Genomic DNA, 22,949 nt, shown 5'->3' with positions numbered 1-22,949 from the left:
AATGCAAACTAACAGCACAATTAGTTAGCATTTTCGGCTACTAATGCTAAGATACTGAGTAGAGTCCAGGTGACAATATCAAAATTTTCTTTAGCGAAAGGGAGGAGGACTCTTCAGCTTTGTGATGCCACTTGAAAAGCTGCTAGAATGTAAAAGTAGTGTAATTGACATGCAAGTTGCCAAAGCAACAGTATGTAGAAAGGCTTGCACCAGGCTAGATGACAAGATGTGCACGTTGTTCAGGTTGGGGCATGACACTGCTGTGGTGGTGGAATTGGCAATTCCCAAATCAAGAGAAGGTGCTGCTTACTCACCTGGATGTGGGGTGTACAGGTTATGGGGACTGGAACTCCTCGGCGAGCCATTAATGAAGCATCCCTATTCACATAGTCCTTCCTTCACTTTAATGTAGAGAGAGGATTGCAGGAGACAGGAAGCTATTACCCCTTTATGATGGCAGTGGTAGCTGGTGAGCTAAGAGCTGAGATGAGATGAGGACTGTCGGCTCTGAAAACGGCTCATTTTAGCAGGGGTGGTGTTGGCATCAGTGAACCTCCTACAGTGTATGCCAGGCGCAGCTCCTGGTGGCCTGACTAAATGGTGGTCGCTGCATATCTCAGTGGGATAGACAGTGATAATCAGTAACATCCAGCATTGCTAAAGTCAAAGGCACATGCCTACACTGGGTGGTGACCAGCAATAGTAAAGGCCCTCAGGAACCAGTGAACAGCAACAGTGGGACCAGGCAATCCATAACCAACACTCAAACATGCAACCCACCAGGGATATATTCGCCAACAGGACATAGTCACTTGGCAGGTGACCTAGTATTGTGAATGCGCTAAGTCATCTGTACACAGACCCTTATACTTGAAAGATTTCAAATAACAGGATTTAGGTCTAGACAGTTTGGTCACAGTAGCAAGGGAACCTTTCCTTGCAAGGTTGATGTTCCTTAAAGTCAAAAGTTTGGCTACCCTTGCCCCCTGTATTTTTAATTTGCTCTGCATGAAAATCCAAAGCTTTCCTGTTATAGACAAAGAAGAGATGACAACACAAAATGAAACTCTGCATTCACAACAATTATGCCTAAGCCAACATTGTGGATGAATGAGTCTGCAGCATCATTAGGAGAAAGCCTGGTTGTGGCCAATATTGTCACCTCACACTAGTTAATGGGGTGGCGGGGGGAAGGGGAGGATTTGCTATCCTCCAATGGGCAAAGTCTCTCGTCCACATCGCAAAATGTAGTGGATGGCACAGCAGGCCACTATCAGTTCACTGTTTGTAAAGCTTACACATCATATACATCTTATTAAATCAATCCTGCAATGTTTCTTGATTTCCCTTTGTTTACAAATAGTCTACATTACTGGGAAAAGATAGATTGCTACTCACTGTACAGATGAACCGCTGAGTTGCAGACAGGCACAACAAGAAAACTGTTACATATTGTACCTTTCGGCCAAAGCCTTCTTCAGCAAAGAAAACACATACACATTCACACAAGCAAGCACACACGACCACTACCACCGGCAGCTATGGTCTGAGCTACTGGTGCTAACAGTGATGTGTATGTGAGATGTGCTTGCTTGTGTGAATGCTCTCTCATTCTAAAGCTCATCAACATGGCTTCAATTTTTAGTTGTATGTTCGTAACATTTGTTCGATCTTAACATAGTTAACTGAACTGATTAAGAGATTGACAAGTGCACAGCTTTTATCCTAAGCCACTTGTGTTGTATCCTGCGGGTTACTAAGTTGCCAACCATAAATTTTCAAGTATAATTTGCAGCATCAGAATATTTTTCTACAATTTTGTGGTCCACGATGATGCTGAGTACTTCAGTGTGGTCAGAAACATACACCTGTAGCCTAGACTCATAATTTCTGTGCAACATTTTAATTTCTACAAGAAGCTATCATTTTAATTTCTTGCTTTAAAGTTTTCACTTTTGTAATGTACAGCCATTTCATAAATCTAACTGAAATACATTGTAATGAAGGGTACACTTACACTTTATCAAAATTTATCATCAAAACATGGCTTGTTTTACACTGAACACAGAAATGTGTGTATAAATAATACCAGGACTTTGAAAATTAAAAAAAAATAAAAAATAAAAATTTATATAGTTTTATGAAACTGAAATAAACTATCACAGGTGCATCAGCATCCAGCAAAAACCGGTAAAAATTATAGCTGCATCAAAATCAATTAATCTGTTTAATATTAAAAGAAAAGAAGTAAAAATATGTAAGACACAGAAAAGAAAATTTGTATTCTCACCTGCCGTCCTCTTCCTTTGCCTTGTGAAGCTCCTTCTATGATACCTGGCAAATCCAGGAGTTGGATGTTTGCACCTTTGTATTCAATAACTCCAGGTATACAAGTAAGAGTTGTGAATTCATACGAAGCAGTTTCACTCTGTGTAGTTGTTAGTGTGCTGAGAAGAGTAGACTGAAAGTTTACAAACAAGGCGAGAATGTAATGGATGGCAAAAGACAAATTTAGGAATATTATTGTTTAGTATTAATATGCTCAACCTTACATGCTAATGTCACATAAACAGCTATTTCTTCTAAGTAATAAAAATGTAGCACCCACACATTTTTTAAAAACTGATTTCTTTGAACTGAGGTAAATGGCTTTTACAAATGATTATCATATTTACATGCTGATATAATTTAAAAATGAGGAAGTGATACACTATGTAGAAATAACATAAGAAGGTCATCAGATTAACCACTGAAAATGAAGGTTATCGGTATTCATTTGTAGAATTTGATTTAAACTTTCTTCGTAATACTTGTGAAAACTAAAAAACTGGATGCTGTGTTTCAAGCCAGTTTACAGAGCATTCAACATAGTAACTGATTTTTATATATGAGTATATCCTATTTCTATATGAGCATAGACGTAAAAAAAAAATTACTTAAATGTCAAATCTGAATTTGAAAAACATTCTATAAGGCTAATATGAAATTGTTCTTGAAACTAAGACTGAATTAAATGCAACATCTGTTTTAGGATATTTAATCACCAGTTTGCTGAAACATCAGTATTTATATGTAAAGAATTCCTACCTTTACAGCAATACTGTGTTTTTGAAAACTACATATGACTGTAGCCAAGAAAATGCGCATTGTATTATTTACTTGGAAGCAAAAATTTACTTACCTTTCCAACTGAAGGGAATCCTATCAAGGCAACACGAGCATCGCCCGATTTTAATACATCGAAACCTTCACCTTTCTCTGATTTTTTTGGTGGTTCAAGAAGTTGTGACCTGTATTTAGCTAGTTTTGCTTTCAGCAAACCAAGATGATATTCAGTTGCTGTGTGGAATGAATGTGTTGATTGATCAAATTCTTTGCAATAAGAATATTAATCTAAAGAAAGCTAACTCAGACAGTTATAACTCCAAAAAGAATACATGCAGGTTTATTTATTTTAGTGAATGTGTGTACTATAATCTATACAGTGATAAACTTGCTTTAGGTATGGAATATGTCAAGATTACTGTTGCAAATATCTAGTTGTTCATCACATATAAAACACTTAAATTATCAATGAAGATACTAATGTACTAGAAACACAAAAATAAGTGATTGCCACATTTGCATTGAATAAGGGATGATATGTTCAGTTTTGTCACATTAAGGTAACAAGTGTCATTTATACATAGACCCCACATGACAATAACATTATAGAGATAACATGTAAATTGAAAATTGAGAAACTGATATCTGTTGAAGAAAAGTACATACATAGTCCCGTAGTCTGTTAAATATGTGACTATAGCCAACACATATACATACATCAATTCCAATCTCTACGACCAACTACAAATGAAATATCCCATGTCAAAGTTCATTGTCAATAACTTAAGTTAACGGTCTCCAAGTTTTTTGTGGCTAAATCTATGCATAAAACTTTCTCAGAGCTCAAATTGCGCCATCAACCCCAACAATTAGTAAAAAAAAAGGAATGATAAAGGCACGAGTACCTTCAAAAGCTAGCAATTCAACTTAAACAATATGTGGTGTAAACATTGAGAAAATTGTATGCATAAAACTGAGCTTTATTTCTGCCGCTTCAAATGTGGACAGTGTCTCACAAGCAAATTTTAATTTGAAGAATGTAAACAGTGACCTCTTTCCAACATTTTAATGTAGTAAACTCAATGAAGGTCGATAAGTATGAGAGTTTATATGGAGTTGATAAACATTCCACCAACAGCACAGCTACAGTTAGAGTTTCCAAAAGTGACAAGGCCTGGAGGAAGAACAAGATGAAGCATTCAAAATTGTCTAGCCTATCTTCTACTTTTTCTTTTACTAGCTGGGAGACTCCATGACAATTCAACACCGCATACAACCCAACTTACACAGATTTCTTTCAGATTTGATGCACCCAATGAACCACGCAAGAGATGGAAACTAGAACAATGCAGAGGTATACAAAATTTGTGAAGAAAGTTACAGATCTGCGAAGTTTGGAAATTGTGTGAACTTTACTTGCACCTGTCTCAACATAAATGACTACAATTCTGCTGGTAATCCAGATACAGCAATGAAATTTGTATAAATGAAATGCTAAAGAGTGGAGCTTTACACTGATTTGCAACATGGAGGGATCCTATGAGTTTTCACATTCAAGGACACTGACCTCAATCTTCAACCTCGAATATCTCAAAACACCCCAAGGCATTATGACCAAAAATTTATTTTGTCTATATCACTATACTAACAAGTTGTGGTAAGCAGCTATGTATCTGGGTTTTCTCCAGGACAATGGACAATAGTAGTTACCATTATTCTGACACATTGGCGAAAATTTCCTGCTGTGGGCAGCCAATCAGAAAGCCTTTTATTTCAACCAATCATCAGTAGCTTGTTTCATGGATGCGGCTTGTTTACTCAGACTGCAGTGGACATGTGCTATGAAGTAATATTCAGTAACAGTTTGTGACAAATAGCTGTCAAGTCAAAATTGTACTGTTGCAATCTTGGTCTTGGAATTGTACTGAAGAATTTGAAGTATGTTTAGGAGTGGATGGTAAAAGTGTCCTAAAATATTGCTAGATAGAAAAATTTGCAACAAATGTGCAAAGCAAATATCATGAAGCCCGTGAATTCCTGTCAGGTGTTGCCTCAGCTCTGCTAGGAACTTCCAGTGAAGATGTTAAGTGAAGATGAAACGACATCAGATCTGGCAGTGGATTCTTTAAGTACCAGCCTTCAGTTTTTAGGTGAATCTCCTGTAAAACAAATAATAAAAAATAAAAATAAAAAAAGGCTTCAGTGCAAGAAAAAATACCCAAAGCAGAAATTTGAAATGGTTGCTTCAGTGTTGGAGTGTACTAATGTGGCATAACTGGAAAAAGAAGTGTGTGGAAAAAATGGAGGAGGAGAACTCAGCTAAGCTGAAAGATAAGTTTCACTATACAAAATGTATGTGTGACAAAAACATAAATTTTGACAGTACTTCCAAAGAGGTGGAGTAGAAGGAAAACCATGAAAGAATTTTCCACTTCAGGTCACATAGTACAAGGAGCAAAGCAGTTAGCATACCATGGTATATTAGTGACACCAAATCCAAAACCAGGCAAGATGTTGTGAAGAAAAAAAACAGTTCAACATGTGTTATCCATGTGATCCCAGGGAGAAAAGACTGTGTGTCGGTGAAATAAAATGTAATTAGTGTGCATATGCAGAAGCATCTAGGGTTGCGCAATCTTAAGGAATTGTATGCATATTTCAAAGACACATACCGAGATGAGCGACTGGATTCTCAAAATTTTGCTGCCAAAGCACTTTGTTCTTGTGTATGTCAGTGGGATCTATGCTGTTTGTGTGTGTCACACAACTGTAACTTAATGGTTGAAGGGTGTAAATTTAAAGAACTAACACAATGTGAAGAACACATGTTACCATTGCAAAAGCACTGTGTAGCATTTGTTACAAGTATGTTTCTTAAGTGCATGTCCCTACTGTATAAGTCTGACCCAAGACTAATTTATTACCTGTTGAACTGTTCAGTATGAACCGCACTGATGAAATTATGAGTACATACAAGTGTTGATTAACCACAGGCAGGGTACTTCTAGAGACTATAACAAAATCTACAGAGGAGTTCAGTGATTTTACAATAGCTCCTACAACACTCATATCACCCAGCAGCAGTCATGGATCTTTAGAGTCACTAAAGACGAACTCAAAGTAAATGAATATTGCATTGCTCGTGATTTTGTAGACAACTGCCCTTTCACCAGTCAGGATGAAGTACTGGAATTTCCCTCGAATAATATACAGGTTACAATTCACCTGTTTGTAGCTTATTATAGACACATGAATGCTACTGAAATACACCAGGTGTCTTGTGAAAATAACTGTCTTCAGCATGATACAGTATGCGTGTATTCTTTCCAGCACAATTTCACCAACTTCTTAAAAAGTCACTTTCAATTCCAAAGAACATTTACCACTTTATGGATGGATGTGCTGCCCAATAAAAAAAGAGAAAGAATTTCATGAATTGGCCCTACTATCAGGAAGATTTTCAAGTGCATTATTTTGCTTCAGCACATTGCAAAGGACCTAATAATGTGGTTGCAGAGACTGTAAAGAAATTAGCCACACTTGCCACCTTCAAGCAACCACAAGACAACCAATCACAACAGGTGTTTCAGTGGTGCAAAAAAAAAAAAAAAAAAAAAAAAAAAAAAAAATCCTTCATCTGTCTTCAACTATACATTGGTTTCCCATTATGATTAAGATAAGGCCAAGATAAAGTAACATTTCAGGAGTACAAGTAAAATTCTAGGTACCCACAGGCTTGTATAATACCAACTAACCAGAGGCAGTAAAAACAAGGAGGTATGCAGCTTCTTTAGTGAGCAGTGACGAGTCAGTAACTGCTGTGTGGAAGGAAATGCTGTTCATAGACATATGTAGATATGTGCCTGTGGGTATGACAGTCATTGGTGGGTTGCATATGTCTTACAAACTTATGAATAGAGAGTAGAGGTCAGCTTCTTGCACCTACATGAACCATCACCATTGTTTGTGTTTCCTGCCTTTCCAGACACTTGTGTAATCAGAAGATGGAACATTCTCACAAGATTGGATCCAGTGACACCTACTGGAAGCACATACGCTCTCCCCGCATCAGATCTGGTGAACATTAACGATTTAATCAGAGACTTGTGAAACAAGATGTAACCACTTTTTATTGACTGTTCACTGAAACTACACTGTAAATGGTCCAAACACCCCTACAATAATATAAACCATATTCTCTCGAATAACATTCAGGTTTCAATTCACCAGTTTGTAGCTTATTATAGAGACATTACTTACAAATTTTATTTTTTAATAATTTGTGTTTTACTTTTTGATAATGTACTAATGATGACAAAATTAATTTTTGGGTTAGTGGCATACTAGAGCAACACAAAAAAATTTTATATGTATATTACTAGGCCCTTTGCTGCCTATAAAAATGAATGTGGAGTGTTTTCATATATTCAAGGTCAATGACCTTGAATATGAAAATTCTTGAAAATCTGCTATGTTGCATATTGATGTAAAGCTCTACTCATTAGTGTTCAATGATACAAGGTTCATTACTGCTTCATTACTGCATCTCGATTTGAACCAGAATTACAGCCATTTATGTTGAGGTAGATGCACGTAAATTTAACACAATTTCTAAACTTTGCAGGCCTGTAACTTCCTTCATAATTGTCATATACTTGTGAAAATTGGTAGTTTTCAATCTCTTATCTCAATCATTGCATGCACCAAGTTTGAAAGAAATCTAAGACAGTCAGGTTCAAAATATTACTTTTCCGCATTGAACTGACGCGGAAAGAACCAGCAATAGTTACATGAATTTCTTGTCAAGCCACAAAGCGGCCAAGGACTCTTGACACTTCCCATCACTAATGTTAGCTACAGGGAGTGTAGAAAATCTGGTATTTCCATCACTGTCAGTGCCCATGAAGTTGCAGAGTGGCAAGCTAACACCAAAACATTTCCATAATACAGACCAAGACACAAAGTATTATGATTTTTGAGATTAAAGATTTGCTGAGATTATGTACTAGTTATTGCCTCACCACACTCTTCATGTTTCAGAGAATCTCAGAGTACCTATGGTGGTGTGTGTTGGATGCGAAGTCAGTAACTCAAACTGGGAAAATGTATTTTGAAACTAATGAGCTAAGGAAAAGTGAACATTGTGTTTGAAACATACTAAGCTAAGCTACTTAGTATCTTGCAAAATTAAGTCTAGTTACACAATGTGGGACATAAAGATACAGCTGCTTCTACTCTAGCCCATAGAAAATCCACAATTTACAGTGTGCAGATCCTGGGGTCTGAGTGACCTGTCCCTTCTATCCCTCTCTGTTCCCTGATGAAGGAACAAATAGTTTTGATAGCTATGAATAAACTTTTCCTACTTTTTACAGCATAAATAAAATCTATAGTTTGAACTTTATTCTTGGAGAGAGGGTTTTTTTTATCACAATAACAATTCATAGAATTTTACAATACAGTTGCTGTGTCCCCTGGCTACTGCCTGCACAATACAGCCCCCTACATACAGTTGCGTACTGCAAGTTGCTGAAGCTACAGTCCAGTAACGACATTTCCTCTGGAGATCAAACGAAAACAACCTCACAAGTACACAAACATCCTGGACAATTTACAACTGAAGCTCCTGCAGCTGTGTGGTTCCAGCCTCACCGCCAGAGTGTAAGCATCACTAGAAACAGCACTGCCATTGTGGCAATAACTCACTTCTGCAATCCACCTGCCCCTGGAGTGCCAAGCCAGTATTCTTCTACCAGGCGGGTATTTAGGTCACCAACTGACCATTCAGCAACAAGTACACACTCCAGGATTCCACTGGCCACAACTGGAGGCCTGTGCTTAGCAGCCCATCAAATGAAGTCTACACTCAAGCTCTCACCTCACTGAACCTCGCCTCAATCTTCCTCGAGCTAATCTCTCTGCATGCTAGCTTCAATTCGTTCTCGAGCAGCCACTTCCCACCACCAACCACAGCCTGACCTTGTTTATAGAACATTCATTGCAACCCAAGTCACTGACTTTCAGCCAGAACAAAGTTGTGTGGACTGATGTCCCAAGGAAACCACGTAATTATTTTCCATTTACTAGACTTAAAAAACTACAATTATTCCTGGATACCTTGGCAACTAAATCCTAGTGTGTTATTTCCCCTCAGTCATAAACACTGCAATGGTCAGCAATGGAGTTGACCCTGGACATAAATAATCCATGGCTGCCACAAGTTTCCCCAAGTGAAATTCCGATATTTCCCCGATTTCCAGACAATTTTTAGCATTTTTCCCTAGCAAATTTTGAAATCTCAAGGGTAAGTAAAGACACAAGTTGACAAAAAAAATGTAAGGACTTCTGTATTCCTCAACATGTGAGCAAAAATCTTAAGTACCAACATCAACATCTTTTGTAATGAATTGTTTTTAGATGAAGAAATCAAACCAAATAGTATATATGTTTCATTAAGACCACTGATGTTATTTTATTTCAATAAAGTGAAACACATTTGCTGACAAGAATAAGTATTTTGTTGGAGTCGCAAGACAGATTTAAAATACCTTCACTCCTTTCAGAAATAACCTCAGAAAAAAGTAGGCCTCTTGATAAAAATTGATAAGCTGGGGAGGAGTTGTGTAAACCAACACTATAGATGACTGTCAATGAAACATTGGTTCTACAATGTTTGCTATTGTTGTTTATTACCCACTGTGTTATGTCTATTATTCTACAGGTATTGTGTAATTTTTCTTTCGAGAAATACATGAATACACAGCGTACAAACTGCCAGTGACTGCCACAATTTTCTTCTTATCGTCCATATTTTGTACTATATACACTACTTTTGAAGTGCCAAAATGTATTAGAATAAATAAAATGTCTATAAAACACTGCACTGCACAATGTACTTGCGGCAAAACAGTTGCAATTCCTGAAATCTATTACCCATGGCCTCTGGCCTGCCAAGGAGCAGCACAGTCCTGGGTCCATGGATACAACATGAAAATCTGCCGCATTGCGCCACACACAGACAGATTCAGTCTGTGGGCAGATTGGTGAGACTAGATCCAAAAGGCAGGAGCCACACATTAGTGGGAAACTATGGCTTCAGATCGGCAGTCCCAATATGTTAGAGATACCCACAGAATGACCTGCGGTTTTGGCCCGTCATGGAGGTTCACAGGTGTGGCCAGCTATTCACATCTCACAGACACCATGTTAGTGAAATGAGACTGCAGTGATCACCCACACAACAGATAACTTGCACAAACATTCTGAGAATCAATACTAATGAGGATAGGTAGCAACTCACCGTAAAGACGATCGCTGAGCCACAGAGAGGCACACAAAGAAGACAGTCACACTCTAACAACTAAATTTTTGGCCATAACCTTTGTCAGAAAACGAGAGCACACACACATTCACACAATAGCTCAGACACAACACAGGCACACATGACCGTTGTCTCTGGCTGCTGCATTGACAAGCTCTGAGAATCAGATCCAACCAAACAAGTCCTCACACCTCCCTGCCTCTCATTGGCATCTGCTAGGCTAGCAGCAAGGAGGGGTGGCAGCACTGACTGCAAGCTGAGGGGAGGGGTGGGAAGACAAGATGCATTAAGAATAAGAGAGTAGGGAGGCGGTGTATGAACTCAGCTGCGCCCAGCCAGCAACGAAGCACAACATCTCAGTAAACAATTAATTTCATGCAACTGAGACAGAAAGAAGATTTTTCCAGTGTTTTTTCAAATTTCCCCAATATTTCCATGACTTCCAGAGCTTGTGGCAACCATGATAAATGTAATATATTGTGCAGAAAAAAGAAAAGAACTGGAAAACGGATCCCAGGCTCAATGGAAAAATCTTAAATAGAAATTCATCTCCAAAACAAGTAGCTTACAAACAATTGTTTGACGGGTTCTTGTGGATAGCTCATCAGCCAGAGATTGTTACCAACAAGAGAGGGAGAGAGAGATGTGGAGAAGATCCTGTGAAGAGTGGTGCATAGGCACTGGGTATCACAGAGAAGCTTGCTATTGAAATTTAGAGTACATTCTTGGAAGAATCAAGCAACATAGTACTCCAACAAAGATCTCGAGAAAAGATGACAAGAAAAATCAGAGAAATTAGAGCTAATATGGGAATACATCAACAATCTCCCCAGATGCCACTGATGAATGAAACAGGGATGGGAAGAAAAATAAAGTGGACCCAGAGTCATCCTACGCCACACACTGGAATGTGGTTTGCAGAATATAGATGAAGATGTTTAAACCCTTGATTATAGCCAGTCCACTGAACTACACTACTGTCCATTAAAATTGCTACACCACGAAGATGACGTGCTACACGTGAAATTTAACCAACAGGAAGAAGATGCTGTGATATGCAAATGATCAGCTTTTCACAGCATTCACACAAGGGTGGCGCCAGTGGCAACATCTACAACGTGCTGACATGAGGAAAGTTTCCAACCGATTTCTCATACACAAACTTCAGTTGACCGGCGTTGGCTGGTGAAATGTTATTATGATGCCTCATGTAATGTAGGAGAAATGCATACCATCACATTTCCGACTGTGATAAAAGTCGAATTGTAGGCTATCACGATTATGGTTTATCATATCGCGACATTGCTGCTCGCGTTGGTCGAGATCCAATGACTGTTAGCAGAATATGGAAACGGTAGGTTCAGGAGGGTAATACGGAACGCAGTGCTGGATCCCAACGGCCTCGTATCACTAGCAGTTGAGATGATCGGCATCTTATCTGCATGACTGTAACGGATCGTGCAGCAACGTCTCGATCCCTGAGTCAACAGATGGGGGCGTTTGCAAGACAACAACCATCTGCACAAACAGTTCGACAACGTTTGTAGCAGCATGGACTATCAGCTCGGAGACTATGGCTGCGGTTACCCTTGACGCTGCATCACAGACAGGAGTGCCTGCGATGGTGTACTCAACGATGAACCTGGGTGCACGAATGGCAAAACGTCATTTTATCGGATGAATTCAGGTTATGTTTACAGCATCATGATGGTGAATCCGTCTTTGGCGACATCATGGTGAACACACATTAGAAACTGTATTCGTCAATGGCATACTGGCGTATCACCCGGTGTGATGGTGTGGGGTGCCACTGGTCACACGTCTCGGTCACCTCTTGTTCCCATTGACGGCACTTTGAACAGTGTACGTTACATTTCAGATGTGTTACAACCCATGGCTGTACCCTTCATTCGATCCCTCCAATTACATTTCAGCATGATAATGCACGACTGCATGTTGCAGGCTCTGTACGGGCCTTTCTGGTTACAGAAAATGTTCGACTGCTGCCGTGGCCAGCACATTCTCCAGATCTCTCACCAATTGAAAACGACTGGTCAATGGTGGCCGAGCAACTGGCTCGTCACAATATGCCAGTAACTACTATTGATGAACTGTGGTATAGTGTTGAAGCTGCATGGGCAGCTGTACATGTACACGCCATCCAAGTTCTGTTTGACCCAATGTCCAGGCACATCAAGGTGGTTGTTCTGGGTACTGATTTCTCACGATCTATGCACCCAAATTGTGTGAAAATGTAATCACATGTCAGTTCTAGTATAATATACTTGTCCAATGAATACCCGTTTATCTTCTGCATTTCTTCTTGGTGTAGCAATTTTAATGGCCAGTAGTGTAGATATCACCCTCTCTTCTTAGAATGACGTATTTCAAGACCCAGAGGGATTCATTTCCAGTCTTTGCCTCTGTTTAATTCTACCTACTTTTTTTTATAAGAAACAAGGACTCAAAGTACAACAGGTATAAGTTAAAGAAAGGGTTTAATATTGCATCTACACTGCCCCATATGTCTCTTCCCTGCAGTCTTCCTGTAATTCCTCTCTAGATACTGATCAGGATAAAAGCTACGATTCTGTGAGATAATAACTTTAATTATTTGAAACTAACTGGCCATCAATCTTAGTTAACATTTGATCATTGATTCTGCATCTGCATCACACAGGGTATTTTGGCCCAGAAACAAACTGTCAATGGTTCTTGCACTGTCCTCTTAATTCCAAGTCACACATCACCAGGTTAAGGAGCACTCCATTAGTACTATCTGACAGAAAGTCAACTTCAAAGTCACCACAAACAATGATAATCTGTCTGCACAACATTAATCAAATTGTCTGTAGCTACTTTAAGCAGCATAATGCGTTTCCTGCTGGTGGCCTATGAACTGTCAGTACCAGCACCGATAACCTGTGTATTTCTTGATTCACTATTGTAGCGTTTGATTTATTTGGAGGCGGAGACCAGACAGTGAGGTCATTAGTCCCATTGATTCAGGGAAGGAAGTCGGTCGTGCCCTTTCAAAGGAACCATCCACGCATTTGCCTGAAGGAAACCACGGAAAACCTAAATCAGGATGGCCGGACGTGGGATTGAACAGTCATCCTCTCAAACGCGATTCCAGTGTGCTAACCCCTGTGGTGCATTTCCCGGTTTCACTATTGTGCCACTGCATTTAAAGTCTGAAAGACTTTTTTACCTACTAAGGCGTGAAAAAGTAGCACGTAAATTAAGTCACAAACATCATTCACTGTCCAGGTGTATACAGTAACACGAAGTTCAGCGTACGATACCTGATGATAAGATCATACAATATCATATGTTGTAATAGACACCTACGGATGAAAAGTAATTAACAGTACTGAAAATGTAAGCAATCAAACCTTTATTCTGAACAAACGTGGCTTTTAATTTGGTAACACCAGAAAGTAACATAAGAATGATATAAATTTAGAACTAAACTGAGAAATTTATTCCAGCACAATTTTTCGAATATGACAATTCGGTACCGGTAATGTAAGGTCTTAGTCATCTTATTCTACCTATAGAAGCAAAATATAAAATTGAAAACTGACTTCCACCGCGAAACATTTGTAGCTGACGTTGATCGCATTGGAGGAAATCTATTTAATATCCAAATGACAATAACCATACCATAACCAAAAAATAACCTTTGTTTTTTTGGGTTCTGGCGATTTCTTTCTCAATTTCCGATATCTTTTCCAAAATACCCATGTTGTACACCTGTGTCACTAACCACACTAGTTTATTTACCACCACACAATCTACATCGCAATGTGTACCTTCCAAAGATATGACTTCTGAAGTTTGTTTTTATTCTTCAAATATACATAGATTTTATTTCGCAGGTCAGAGGTGTTTCGGCTGATCTGTTTTTGTTTTTATTTTTATTTTTTTTATTTATAGCCGGTTATTCAAGATGGCAATTGCGGACAAAATTTCACATAATATACATGGAGATCTGAAGAACGTGAGAAACATATCTGATATGATAAAAACAATTATTTAAGTATTTATTTATTTATGGATGATGATCGGCGGGGAGGGGGGGGGGGGGGGGGCGGGATTCTAGACAAGTGTTTACATTAAGTACACAGCTAAGTCGAGGTCTGAAATCCAGTCAGAAGCTTTTGCAGAGAAACCGCACAGATCTTCCATTGTCCCTTAGAAAGTTCAGACGTAATATTCAAATGTTACAGTAGTTTGTTGCTCTTCGTCGCAGTTACGCAGAGGAAAGGGCTTCCATTCTCATTGGTACAGCAGTGCTCCACCTCTGCCCCAGCCAGATCTGATCCGATTCAGTGTGCACCAGCGTTGTTGAGACAGATGAAAACCTACCGGTAACTTCCAGGGAGTTTAAATTAGTTGGTAAAATGGAAATGAGCGTTTGGCGTCATTTTTTTGTAACGTATATAAACTTTTATTTAAAGATTTAACAATTACAGATTTTTACTTGAAATGATCTGCTTTATTATTAATCGGTGATGGACATTTTCTCATTTTTCTTTTGTTAGTGTTATCTGAATAGTCTTTTGGTAAGTAACAATACTTTTATTCGTTGAGTATCCTTCAGATAATTTTTTTACACATTTGCGTTATTTTGATTTCTTGTATTTAAACGACACACATTGTAACATGTTCGCTATATGTTTGACAAAGGCGAAAGGAAGAAACAAGAAAAATATATATGAATAAATAAATGAAGGTTACTAATGTACTGCCTTTAGGTGGACGTATCAATTTGCACACATATATTGAGGCAAAGGATGTATAAAGTGAAAAATATTATAAGTCACAAAGAAGCAGGCTAAATTTAGGCACATGATGTGCAGAAGTAGAAACAAAAAAAAGAAGAAAACCGTAACTTGAATGGAGAGAGAGAGAGAGGGCGAGAGAGAGAGAGAGAGAGAATGTGGGTGAGCACATTGGTATATGAAAGACACTATTTTAAATTTCGTTCTTACATTGCTACACTTGTTTGCTACCCTTTGCTTTATGTTTATGGCTGATCATTTCCTTTTTGCTTGTTTTATTTGGATATGAGAAACTGGATACTGTATCGATATAATTCGCATACGTCACTCTCACTTTGGTATTGCGACACGTACACACTTTCACGTTGTACACATTTTAGCAAACGCTTTCCGCACTACACCGCTCTTGACGTCAGGGCTTTGGAGGGATGGGTGGGTGACGTCCTCAGCGACTGGGGAGTGGGTGTCGTGGGAGGGCATCGGTCACGGCGTGTTGAAGGCGTCTCGGAAGGCGGCGTCCAGTGGGAACTGCAGGAAGATCTGGAAGATCTCGTGGTACTTGGAGCGTTGTTTGGCCCTCTTGTGTTCCTCCCACACGTTCGTGAGGAACTGCGCCTAACGGTCTGCCATTTGCTGACGATGGCGTGTGCTGTCTTGGCGATGATCCGTGGCCAGGCGTTTTTGGTTGGGGAAAGGCTTCGCTTCTGGGACAGTGACAGCTGTGACGTGTATCGCCCTTTCGTCAATTCTGTTGATGTGGGTGATCATTCTTCTCGCTGTCGCCCATATATCCCTGCTCTCTCTGCAACCAAAGCGATGCTCGATGGTGTTGGTCCGGTTGCAGAGTTCGTAGTTTGGCGATTCCCACATGTCTATACGTGTCAGTTTTTCGTTGGTTGGCACTGTCTGGTGAATGATTTTGTACCAGGTGTCCCTGGTGTGCTCGGGAAGTATCCGTTCAGAGACGTTCTTCCAGACCTTTGACCAGTCGTGATCTGGAAGTCTCATATCTATTTTGATCTTGCTTGCCTTCCCCCTCAGAAAACTGTATATCTTCCTCGCCGTTCTCTGTTGTGGGTTGGCAACAACCGCGATGATGTAGCTCTTGTCGATCTTCATTTGTTTAATGTGCCGCAACTTGAACGGAATGTGGGCGGTGTCTACAGGTGCCTCTTCAGATTCCGGTTTGTAGTCGTTGATCAGGCTGGACGTTTTGCTGTTGTCGTTCTGGTTCTCCATTTTCATCGCTCGCTGCAGGAGCAGTGCCGCGCACTTGGTCTTTACGTCCGTCAGCCCGAGTCCGCCTTCATCCCTGGACATGAAGCATGTCGCCTGGAAGACTTTGAAAATTTCCCGCCTGCACAGCAGGTAGTACGCCGCACCTGTTGTCGCTCGCGCAATTTCTGTCCGTGCACACAGTATTTGGGCCATGGACCACGCTTTCGACAGGATCGTTTCATTTATCAAATGGCTCTGAGCACTATGGGACTCAACTGCTGAGGTCATTAGTCCCCTAGAACTTAGAGCTAGTTAAACCTAACTAACCTAAGGACATCACAAACATCCATGCCCGAGGCAGGATTCGAACCTGCGACCGTAGCGGTCTTGCGGTTCCAGACTGCAGCGCCTTTAACCGCACGGCCACTTCGGCCGGCGTTTCATTTATCAACTGCACTCTTTGGCTCAGCTTCAGGTTCCTGTTCGCGTGTGTCCTCACGAGCCCTCTTGTTGTGTTCAAGACGCTGCGCTAGTTTTGTGCTGCCATTTTCAGTGGGTACTGTTATAGTTCTACTCCGAGTGTCACTCGCTACCACTGTCTCACTGTTCGCGAACTGCCGCTGCCTATCGGCAGTAGCGCTGTCTTCCTCGGATTCGTTTTGGCGCCTGAAGCTCTTTCGAAGGATTCCATGGTAGGCTGATTTTTTTCTAATTCTTCTTCGTTTTGAATGAAAATGCCCATGTCATAGGCATAGGCCATACTTGCGATGTTTGTCGTACCTGATGTGTAGCCGCTGATATCGGCTGTTAGTTTTCGTAATAGAGGGTCCAGGGCTATTGCGAATGGTGCCATCAATAAAGGGCACCCTTGCCTGACGGATCTTCCTAATCGTATAGACTTGGAAATCCACCCGTTTACTATTATTTTAGAGGTGTCATTTGTGAAGATGTTCTTGATGGTTCTTGTGAATTTTCGTCAGAATCCGAGGCATGAGATAGTTTTCACTAGGTACCGGTGACTGATCCTGTCGAAAACTTTGTGGAAATCGACAGAGATTATGGCTGCGGGTCTCCTAGTTGTTGTAGCGTGGTCTATAATGTTCCTATATGTGCAGACGGCGCCGAATATGTTCCTGCCAAGCACTGCACAGGTTTGCCATGGGCTAATGGCTTTCTTGAGTGCAACTTTGATGTTCGGAAGCCAGACACTTTGCTGCTATTTTATAATCAGAATTTAGGAGCGTTATGGGCCGAAAATCTTCGATTCTGTTGGCTCCCTCCTTTTTGGGGAGCAGAATCACCGTCCCTTGCAGAAATTTTGATGGCAATTCTGCCCCCTTTAAGACTTCATTTACTATTTCAGTAAGTATGCCGCCGACTGTGCCCCAGAGCGCAGTGTAGAATTCCATTGGGATTCCGTTTGCGCCTGGTGCACTTCCGGGTCTGGTGTCTTTAATGGCGGCTCTCACGTCGTCATCTGTCGCATTTTCATTTAATAGTGCCCAGTCTGCGTTGGTAAGGATCCGGTGGGTTTCTTGCAGAATCCTCGCCATTTCTGCGTCGTCGTTTTCTTCTCGTCGGAACAGGTTGTTGCAATGGTCTTCGACGTGGCTCATGATTTCTTTCTTCGTCGATAGTTTGTTGCCGTCCTTGTCAACGAGTTCCCTTATTTACTTACTGTTAGCCCTCTGTCTCTCCCTGTGCAGGTGGTGCAGCGTGGCAGGTTCATCCTCGATTTCGCCGTTTGTCAGGCTGCGGGGGATGACACTTCTCATTTTGTCCCTTTTTTCGTGCTCAGTATACGTGCTTTGAGCTTGAGTCTCTTGATCCGCGGCAGAAGCAGTTCGTCATCCGCAGGGGCGCCCATTGCGTCTCGTAGGCATCTTGTGTAGAAATTTGCCGTGTTTCGTTTCCAGAAAGCCTTCTCAGCACTGTACCTTATCAGTTCCCTTCTTATTTGCGTTTTGGCGTGTTCTACCTACCACTCAGTAATAGAATTATACTCGCCTCGCCTCTGTCTGCATGCATAAATCGTGTCAACAATTTCCTGCCTTAACTTTTCGTCCGTGAGGTGGCTTGTATTCAGCTTCCACGTCCCTCTTCCTGCTGGCAGCTTTCTTCTTAGTAGATGGAGTTTGCACTGATAGGCACAGTGGTCTGAGAAGATCACAGGGCAGACTTATACGTACTTGCGTCACAGAGGTGGCCATCTCTCTGTTTACACACACACTGTCGATTCTGATTCTGCTGCAGATATGCAGGTACATGAACTCGGGAACGATTGACAAGAATGGGGGAAAGAAATACAGTAGAAGAAGAATGGGTAGCTTTGAGAGATGAAATAGTGAAGACGGCAGAGGATCACGTAGGTAAAAAGACGAGGACTAATAGATCTCCTTGGGTAACAGAAGAGATATTGAATTTAATTTATGAAAGGAGAAAATACAAAAATGCAGTAAATGAAGCAGGTAAAAAGGAACGCAAACGGTTCAAAAACGAGATCGACACAAAGTGCAAAATGTAAGGATGTAGAGGCGCATATCACTAGGGGTAAGATAGATACTGCCTACTGGAAAATTAAAGACACCTTTGGAGAAGAGAGAACCACTTGCATGAATATCAAGAGCTCAGATGTAAACCCAGTTCTAAGCAAAGAAGGGAAAACAGAAAGGTGGAAGGAATGTATAGAGGGTCTATATAAGGGCGATGATCTTGAGGACAATATTATGGAAATGAAAGAGAATGTAGATGAAGATGAAATAGGAGATGTGATACTGTGTGAAGAGTTTGACACAGCACTGAAAGACCTAAGCCGAAACAAGGCCCTGGGAATAGACAACATTCCATTAGAACTACTGACAGCCTTGGGAGAGCCAGGCCTAACAAAACTCTACCACCTAATGAGCAAGATGTGTGAGACAGGCGAAATACCCTCAGACTTCTAGAAAAATATAATAATTCCAATCCCAAAGAAAGCAGGTGTTGATAAATGTGAAAATTACCAAACTATCAGTTTAATAAGCCACAACTGCAAAATACTAACACAAATTCTTCACAGACAAATGGAAAAACTGGTAGAAGCCGATCTTGGGCAAGATCAGTTTGGATTCCGTAGAAATGTTGGAACACATGAGGCAATACTGACCCTACTACAGGGAGCGAAAGGCTTTTTACAATTTGTACAGAAACCAGATGGCAATTATAAGAGTCGAGGGACATGAAAGGAAAGCAGTGCTTGGGAAGGGAGTGAGACAGGGTTGTAGCCTATACCCGATGTTATTCAATCTGTATATTGAGCAATCAGTAAAGGAAACAAAAGAAAAATTCGGAGTAGGAATTAAAATTCATGGAGAAGAAATAAAAACTTTGAGGGTCGCCGACGACATTGTAATTCCATCAGAGACAGCAAAGGACCTGAAAGAGCAGCTGAACGGAATGGACAGTTGATAGGCGACTCCATGGAGTGCTGTGTGCACAACGACCATATATGTGAAATTACACAGAAGGTCAACATTGGCCGTAATATTGATGGTTTATTGATAGCAAAATCGATTTTCAATCAATAGTGATCATCTTCAGTGCTGTGGTGTACAAATTAAACTCATAGGCACTGGTTTCTTAGCTTTGGTTACTGATAATAACTTGATACCAGTGCCTATCAGTTTAATTTGTACACCACAGCACTGAAGATGATCACTATGTGATTGAAACACGATTTTGGAATGAACAGTATCATGAAATGAAAAAAAGGATAATGGATTAAATCGGGTGATGCTGCGGGAATTAGATTAGGAAACGAGACGCTTAAAGTAGTAAATAAGTTTTACTATTTGGGGAGCAAAATAATTGATGATGGTCGAAGTAGAGAGGATATAAAATGTAGACTGGCAATGGTAGGAAAGCATTTCTGAAGAAGAGAAATTTGTTAACATCGAGTATAGATTTAAGAGTCAGAAAGTCGTTTCTGAAAGTATTTGTATGGAGTGTAGCCATTTATGGAAGTGATATATGGACGATAAATAGTTTGGACAAGAAGAGAATAGAAGCTTTCGAAATGTGGTGCTACAGAAGAATGCTGAAGATTAGATGGGTAGATCACATAACTAGTAAGGAAGTATTGAATAGAATTGGAGAGAAGAGAAATTTGTGGCACAACTTGACTAGAAAAAGGGATCCATTGGTAGGGCATATTCTGAGGCATCAAGGGATCACCAATTTGTTATTGGAGAGTCGTGTGGAGGGTAAAAATCGTAGAGGGAGACCAAGAGATGAATACACTAAACAGATTCAGAAGGATGCAGGTTGCAGTAGGTACTGGGAGATGAAGAAGCTTGCACAGGTTAAAGTAGCATGGAGAGCTGCATCAGACCAGTCTCTGGACTGAAGACCACAACAACAACAAGTGAACAACGGATTCGTAGTACAACACAGATGGCAGCATTACCCCATACTAACCTATGGTAACGGTAATGGTAGTCACAACGGCAATGGAGAAAACAATAAATTCAAGGCTGGATATTAAAGAAATGGGCAAAAATTTAACAAAAACAACTTCAATGGGCAAGTAGCGTATGGCCAGTCTGTACAATATGAACAGACACCAGCTACAGACAATAATCAGCCGATCGTTTGGCAAACACAAAACAGTACCAGACAGCCATATAATCCCAGACAGCGGGATTCGCCAGCAAAGTAACGCACATGTGCCGAATAACACGCGAAGGCAAAGAGAGTTTCAGTCCAGAGCCTCACAGGATGCTAATTGACATAATCAGACACCAGCAGTCCGTATAGTGGAAGTTACACTTAACCTAGAGACCAATGCCACTGCAACGCCAGAAAACTTGAACAGGTCACAGTAGGCCCCCATTCTGTGACCCTGGAGGAGAGTGGAGGTATGAGCTTGATCGACAATTGCTTTATCAGATACGATCAAGGTAATGATGTGAAAGATGATCAGTGTCAAAGAAATGAGGGTACACAGAAAAACTTGACACAGAGCAAGGTAAAAGCTACTATCAAAGCCAAAATATTTGTCCTTGATGTACACATTGTGCTTGACACAGGTGGTACAACTAATTTGATATCTTTCAAGAACTGCAGAAACACGGGCACAAAATTGCAAGGTACAAACTGCCGCTGTTCAGAAATGTAAAGGAGTCAAAATAAAGCCTTAAATCCTGTACAATTAGGACAGTTTTCTGTATGATGCAATGTTTTGATAGTAGAGAAATTAGTAGTTGATTGTTAATCAGTATGGATTCATTTAGGACATACCAAGTACTAGTGGTATAGGAAAGGACTGATGTCAATTCACAGTAAATAACGAATTATTTGTAATAGACCTAATCAGAGGATGTACTAATACATGTAAAACTGAAGTTACTCACGATTTTGAGATTCAGTTGGTAAATCCCATAATTATGTTTGTCAACACATACTATAACAAACAGTTGGCATCAGAAGAAGTAAACATCAACACTATAAGCACAAAGGTTAGTGAATCAACGTGCTTGTCTCAAGAACAGCAAGCGGAACTTAGGGAAGTGATACTTGCTTATATACATGTATTTGAAAAAAGACCAGATATCACTAAGAATTTTGTGTACAGAATGGAAGCATACCGTCATGAAACCTTTTGTTCTACATCATACCCTATACCATGGACAAAGAGGGAAGCAGTAATGAAAGAGATTAACGTGATGTTTGGATGGCGCATAATAAACCATCACTTTCCCCTTATTGTAGGTCCTATTTTGGCCATGAGTAAGCTGGATGGCAAGACGTGCTTGGTCCTCGATGCATGTAACAATAATAATAATATTGTTGTACCAGTCCAAACACGTCCAGACAATTAGAGGAACAGCTTATAAAATTCCATGATGCTAAATTTCTTACTATGATCGATCTCTTGTATTCATATTGGCAAATAAAGCTACATGAAGAAAGTCAGGAGTATACCGCCTTTGTATATGGGGGTAGGAGTTTCTAATTCCAAGTATTACCCTTCAGACTGAATGTAAGTGCAGGTGTATTTATCTCTGCACTGGGCAAAGTACTATGGCTCTAACTTTTGAGTAAAGTAACAGTATACATGGATGACCTTTTAGTGCTACACCCACTTAAGATCAACTGAAAAAGTATTGAGCCTCTTTTCTGAAAATGGAGTATTAGCAAATCTCAATAAATCTAATATCGGACAAGAGAAGGTAAAATTTTTAGGACATATAATCTCTTTGGAAGGCATACCGCCAGATCCTAAAAAAACTTGATTTCATTAGGAACAGTCCTGGTCTTCAAAACAAGAGGCAATTGAAGGTATGCTTCGGCCTACTCTCATTTTTCAGGAAATTCATCCCCAACCAACCTATGAGCAGTGATACTTTACTCAATCTTCTTCAGAAAATCAGATCTTGGTTCTGGGACAATCAATGTCAAACCAATTTCGAGAACATCAAGCAAGCCTTATTAAATGTTAATATTTTATCTCAACCACACATGAAGAAGTATTTTTGTTT

General features: G+C 40.2%; 1 protein-coding gene across 1 annotated transcript in view; it reads right to left on the bottom strand.

Annotated features, from left to right (window-relative positions):
- LOC126236716 (developmentally-regulated GTP-binding protein 2) overlaps positions 1-14,272 on the bottom strand; it is a 127,282-nt gene extending 113,010 nt beyond the window's left edge. Inside the window, exons 1-3 of the mRNA XM_049946237.1 lie at positions 14,110-14,272; positions 3,182-3,339; positions 2,291-2,461 (exon numbers count right to left, since the gene is read on the bottom strand). Coding sequence (XP_049802194.1) covers positions 2,291-2,461; positions 3,182-3,339; positions 14,110-14,173 — 393 coding nt within the window. The 5' untranslated portion in view covers positions 14,174-14,272. The remainder of the gene's footprint in view (positions 1-2,290; positions 2,462-3,181; positions 3,340-14,109) is intronic.
- Positions 14,273-22,949: the final 8,677 nt, after the last annotated feature.

The sequence above is a fragment of the Schistocerca nitens genome, chromosome 2 (assembly GCF_023898315.1).
Source record: "Schistocerca nitens isolate TAMUIC-IGC-003100 chromosome 2, iqSchNite1.1, whole genome shotgun sequence".
NCBI lineage: Eukaryota > Metazoa > Arthropoda > Insecta > Orthoptera > Acrididae > Schistocerca > Schistocerca nitens.
This window is presented reverse-complemented; position numbering and strand designations above follow the sequence as displayed.